The 6,193-nt window shown below is 45.0% G+C and overlaps 1 protein-coding gene across 1 annotated transcript; it reads right to left on the bottom strand.

Annotated features, from left to right (window-relative positions):
* Positions 1 to 324: 324 nt before the first annotated feature.
* Positions 325 to 912, bottom strand: LOC102021830 (keratin-associated protein 3-1). Its single transcript, XM_005394380.1, has one exon. It carries the CDS (start codon positions 871 to 873, stop codon positions 577 to 579), a length of 297 nt encoding a protein of 98 aa, XP_005394437.1. The 5' UTR covers positions 874 to 912; the 3' UTR covers positions 325 to 576.
* Between the last annotated feature and the right edge of the window lie 5,281 nt (positions 913 to 6,193).

Below are 6,193 nucleotides of genomic sequence, written 5' to 3' on the forward strand. Positions count from 1 at the left end.
GGAGTCAATGTCATAGTCACTGTAAACTAAAATCAAGTATTTTGAAAACATATTAATCTTTAGATTTCTAGCTTAATTCATGACATAGTAGATATGTTGGAGAACATTTCCTAAATTAAAAAAAATCCTGAAAATTGATCTGAGTTTTTCACTTCTAAGCCTATCCCAACAATCCAGTCTCTAATTTTCAATTGATTCCATCAGGACAGCTTGCTAGGGAGATCCTTGGGTAGTGTGATGATCTGCTGTTCAGGCACAGATAGGCATTTTGCTTTTGCTGAGAGGGAAATACAGAAAGAAACAGTCACAAAGCCATACTTGCTAAGCCAGAATGAAATTTATTAATGAAGAGTCAAAATGGTTATTTCTCAAAGAGCAGGGAAATAGCCTAAAAGGTAGGCAGTCTCTACCTGTCCCCAGAGGGGCGGGGCATTGGGAAGTTCAGCTGATTCGTGGCCAGCTGGCCCTAGGCATTGAACTGGGTTAGCTCCAGGCTGCGAAGCAGCAAGCGCGGAAAGCCAGGTGATGGGGAGGATGTGGAGCAGCTGTATCCAGGTCCTACCAAGGTGTGGCCACTTAGCAGCAGGGTTCACAGGGATTTTGACAGCCGGGCTGAACAAAGGTGGTCACATTGATCCCACTTATGCCAGGAGTTGGGTGGCAAGTGTTGAGAAGCCAGCAGGTGGGCACGTAGACTTCAGGCTGGCAGCAGGGTGGGGGGCAGGGGTCGCAGCAGGTGGGCTGCAGGAGGTTGATCTCGTGAGGGCAGGTGCTGGGCAGGCAGACCCCGCAGCGGCAGGACTTGTCTGAGGAGCAGATGGTGGTGGCGGGGCCAGAGGGGACACTGCAGCAGCGGGCGACGCAGCAAGCCATGGCTCTGGGAGGTGGGTTTGTGTAGGGCTGAGAGGAGAAGTGTCCTGGTGTCTCGATGCTTGTCCCTTCTGCCCTGGCTCTTATATACCCACCTCTCTGGGCGTCAGCCTATTACCACGATGATGTTCCCCGTGTCTCAGTTTATAGTTATCCCATAAAACCCATCTAATTACTTAAGTGTTTATTACCTAAGACACACTTCTTACCTCATAAAAGGGATTTAGGTTGTTTTTTAGTCAAATGAGGACTCTTCACATTGGCCAGGTGTGACTGCAGAGAGCTTTATTTCGGTCTTCAAAGGACAGGGTCATTATCCTCTAATTGTTTTGCAGCATTAATGGTGGCTTGGTATGCCGGGCAGCTGCAAGACTTCCCTCTGCTTTTTTGTTTACTTTTCCGATGAACAGATGAGTAGGCTTTTTGGTGGCCATTCCGACAGCAACCGAAGACTGTATGTAATAGTTTACTACCTGGCTGGAAAGGTGAGAACAAATTTTGAGTTTATTCTTTGGCACTGCAAGACTTTCAATGAAGGTGAATGTGTGGAATTTACAGAGAAGTAGGCTTTGCGTCTGGGTGAAGAAGGATCTTTCATAGAGCTCCAGCAAGTCCCTGGTCCCTCCTCCCCTTCGTACTCTGAAGGGTAGTTCGGCAGGGACACATGGGGTAGGAGATGAGATCCACATGGGGGACAGTGCCAGTGCCCTGATGGCCCCATCCAACCATGCAGCCAAGTTAAGAAGCCTTCTCTCCAGAAGACTAGCTGGATCGGGCCAGTCAGAAATGAGGCAGTGTGGTATTCCCCAGAGTGAGTCCCAGGAACACCGGGAAAGGGTCTCTTCAATAAGTTGAGGAAGCATAAAATGCTAGACCACTCTGAGACTTTTCAATAAAGAGACAGAATGTGCATTGTCCCCAGAATTACCTGACCAGGCTCCTTTGGGCTTGTTTATTTTCATGGATCGGTTTCACAGATCAGGGTTCTTCTAGAGCACACTTCAGGAGATTGACCAATACCTTACAAGTTCTGTTGTCCTGGAGGAACAAGACACTTCCAAAGGACCTCCATACCACTAAAACCTTGAAAATTAAAAAAATATTTAAAAAGGCACAAAATTTGGTGTGATGTTTTGAATTCCCTTGGAGAAGGAAAAATATTAAGCTAGTAAAAGCTTTGAACTGGCTTATTTAGACAGACTTAAACATATATATATATATATATATATTTTTTTTTTCTCCTTGAGTTATCTTTGGATGAAATGGTTTAAACTCTAAAGATAAGCAGGAAATTACATAGTGTCGAGGAGACACAAAGTCCAAAGAGAGGCAAACCGACAAGACGATGGATCTACAAATTTTAGCAGAAGCTGCTTTCATTTGAGCCATCTTTGTAGTGGTTTTGCAGTTTGGGTTCTCTTGCTGAAATTTACATATGTCTTAGTTCAGTCAAAGGATCATTGATTGAATTCTCATCGCAAAGCAGATATTGCACAACAATAAGCAAATACATTTCTGCCCTTGATGGCTCACAGAGAAGAAGGGACACAGAAGTAACCAACAGTCGGCAGGGTCATATATTCAGGATTTCTGGGTTATGATGTAGAAGTTTAGAGGTAGGAGCACTGAATTTACCTGGAAATTTTAGGGAGGAAGCACCCGATGAAAGGGAAAACTTGCTGGAAGGTGTCTTGGAGAGCAGGTGGAGAGGGATAGGAAGGGATGTCGGCAAGGGAGACGGTTAAAGAGACAAAAGCCGTGGTGTGCTCAGGGGGAGGCATCAGGTGCCGCTTGGTTGGAGCACGGGCTCTTGATCTTGCTGTGGGGACACTTTGGAGAATGGTGCATGTTGGAATTAATTAATTAAAAGTGTTTGAAAAGGGCAACAAAGGGGATTTGTACTTTGGAAAGATGCTGTAGTTTCTGAGCAGGGACTCATCATTTTCACATACTGAGCGGAGAAAAGGTGCTGAGTGCTTGCATAGATTATCCCGTATAATTCCCACAGCAAGCCCAGGAGCTTGCAATGGCATTACTGTTGCTGTTAGTGAGTACTTGGCCCTAGGGTCAACCAGTTGGCCCTGGATGTTAGCACGTACTCAGCCCTGGAGTCGACTAGTTGGCCCCAGGTCCTGTGTTCTCATACTCCTTCTCCCTGTGGGGATGCTACTGTGAAGACTGAATATTAGTTAGGGTCAGGGGAGGTAGGAAAGGGAGGGGAAGATTAATGAAGGTCTTGAGATAAGACCCTAAAGGAAGTTGATTTCAGAGCTTATTTCTGAATCAAAATGCCATGCTATAAAAAGGAGCAAATCTGAAGATAGGAACACTGCTGTGAAGGTATTGGGGCGCTCTGGAAAGCAAGCAGGAAGGTATGATTCCAGCTTAGAGGGTCTCATGATTCAGCGGGAATTCAGAAGGAAAATTTAGCCGGTAGCATTCGGTTTGGGGGACCACTACCTGGGTGGTACAGGAGTTTCCAAAAGAAAACTAGCACTTTTGTTTTTAAGATAACCATCAGCCTAAGCCTGTCCTGATACTTAGCATCTATGGGGTGTGCGCCATGTACCAAGCACTGTGACATTTTTATGCACATCTTCTTCCTTATGTCTCACAACTCTACAAGGCTAGGGCTCTTTCTAGACCCATTTCCCAGGTGATTAAACTGAAGGCAAAGATCCAAAGTAGTCGGCTCTAAAGTCACACAAATAGGGAATGAGAGCTCATTGCACAGCAGTAGGTCACACTTACAAATGCAACCAGGTCCCCCCCCCCTCCCCGTGGAGTTCTATTTTACATCAGTGTAGATTATATTCAGCCACCTTTTCATTTGTTTCTTCATCCCACAAAATGCCCAGTACATACCAGGTGGGAAGCACAGGGCAAGAAACAGTCTGTAGCAGGTCCTTGCTGTCAAGGGTTCATCCCGGTGGGGAAAACAGAGAGTAATAAAGTAAATGCACAACTCTGTGTGCTGTTGAGAGCTATGATGGCCCTGGTAGAGAAACAGTGCCAAGTGTCCGAGTGACAGACCCAAGCAGGCAAGTGTGCCAGCTTTGGTGAGGTGGGCTTTGCCAGGTGGTAGGAGTCCAGTGAACATGAGGGGCACGAGGACAAGGAGGTCGGCAGGTGATAGACCAGACAGGATTTCCTAGGTCCTTCTACAGAGTTTAGATGTTATCTGAAGGGCATTAAGAATCCACTGATATTTTTATTTTAGATGTTTTATTTTTCATTGACATATAGTGAACATGCATATTTGTAGGGCACAGTGTGTCATCTCAGTGCATGTATTTGAAGTGTAGTGACCAGACCAAGGCGACGCACAGCTGTCACTTGAGGCGGAAATAATTTCTTTGTGTGGGGAATGTTCCAGATCATTCCTACTCTGTTTGCTGTTGTTGGCCGCAGCTGTCCTGTGTGCGTCAGAGCTGATGGCTCCTACACTGGTTGACTAAAAGCAGGGAGAGAGAAGATGTGATTCCAGTCCCAAGGAGAACAATGGCCTTTGGGGCAGCATGGAAACAGGTAGAATGAGTGGGGTCCCAGGTGAGAGGCTGAGCTCTGAGCTGGGGTGGAGGAACTGGACAAAGGTCGAGGAGTCTGGGGGAAGTGACAGACTGTGCCGATAGAGAGGCCAAGGAGCACCTCAAGTTCTGGGATTTACTCACAGGCCAGGGGGACCTGAGCAAAAGCTGCCGTCAGGCGTGGGGAGGGTCTGTAGCCAGTTTTGTTCGGGACCTGTCAAGGAGGAGCGTCCTGAAGGCAAGGAAGAGCAGAGCTGAGAGAGGATCCGGGAGGTTCCAGCTCCCGGGTGGAATCCTGCTTACTACGCAGTCCCTGGCCTGAGCATGCGATGATGGCTTTTATGTGCGTTCCTCAGGCTTTGTTGTGCTTCTCTGTGCTCCTGGCCAACATCTGTGTCCCAACAACTGAGTGGATCTGTGGGTGCCGTTGGGCGAGGACTCTGAGTCATGGAGTGTAGGGAGGCTTCCTGCCCGGGGACCCTGGAGTTCCCTGGAGCCTGCTGGAGTGCTTTGTCCCTCCCCATGAGCAGGATGCCCGGACCGCTTAAGGTTGGTGTCCTATATATAAACAACGTGCCTGTGTGGAAAAGCATTTGGTCTTTACTTCCTGAACTGCATGATCCTTTAAACTGCTGGAGAACTTGTTTATCAAACAGAAAGTAAGAATGGCTGGTGTCCAGGATGGGATGAACATTAATCCATTCATTTCAGAATACCTTCTTAGCATGCAAGCAAAGGATTCTGGTCATGGGCTAAATGGTGGATTTCTATTTTATTACATTGTTCCTACTTATATCAGGAAAAAAATCAGATTTTTTCCAATTTGTGGTTATAGTTAACTCTGATAGAACCTTTGCCACCTTTTTATTTTGTGCTGACAGTTATCCTCGGGTTGGATTGCTTCTAAATGGAAGTAGTGACGTATTCTACTCGAGGGCAGCTTATATCCACACAGTTGTGTCAGCCCTAAAGGGGGTGACTTTCTCACACTGTCGCATGTGGATTTACATGATGTCATTGTACCAACCCGCACTGATTTCATGGCGCCAGCCACATGGCACTTGCAGTATTCTTGCAAGTCATTGCTTAGCCAGATTTTGTAGGCTAGAAGTGTTTTTCTTTTTTTGAAAGACATAGGTTTTCTGTTTAGTTCTCATGTATTATTGTAGGTTACAGAGTATACAAATAGAGACTTATATACAGTTAGATAAGGTAGATATATGTGGAAATAAGTAAGGTAGAAATATAACTAAAGTTAACCTGGCTAGAAAAATGGACATTCAGTAAAACTGGAGTGACTGATATGTGCCTGACAATGGAAAAATAAAGTTTCAGCTATTTACTGTGTGACATCTAATAGTAAGATATTAGTATAATATCTAAATATATAACAGTATATTATTTAAACATAATTACTCTATGGTAAATTTAAGAGATATAAACACTATATATTTAAATATTAGCCAATAGTATGATTTTAATATATTTGAGTTGCTAGTTTACTAAATACATATGTAGCTGGCTGTGTAGTAACAGCAAAGCCATGTGGAAATTTTATGCAAAAATTATGTCTAAGGGGTTTATTTGTATTATGGGTCATTTTGTTCTTACAACAACCTTATGAGGTGGATACTCATTATCCTCCCTTTTGTAGGTAATGGAGGACCTCCGGGTGCCAATCTCAAGCACTGTCCACCATCTTGCCTGTGGTGGAGGTGGTCATCCTGAACTTCAGGCAGAATTTATACCTAGAAGGCTTGAGTATTGAATTCTTCCACATTCTATATTTCTCATTA

Source organism: Chinchilla lanigera, unplaced genomic scaffold (assembly GCF_000276665.1).
Source record: "Chinchilla lanigera isolate Chin_1 unplaced genomic scaffold, ChiLan1.0 scaffold00050, whole genome shotgun sequence".
Taxonomy (NCBI): Eukaryota; Metazoa; Chordata; class Mammalia; order Rodentia; family Chinchillidae; genus Chinchilla; species Chinchilla lanigera.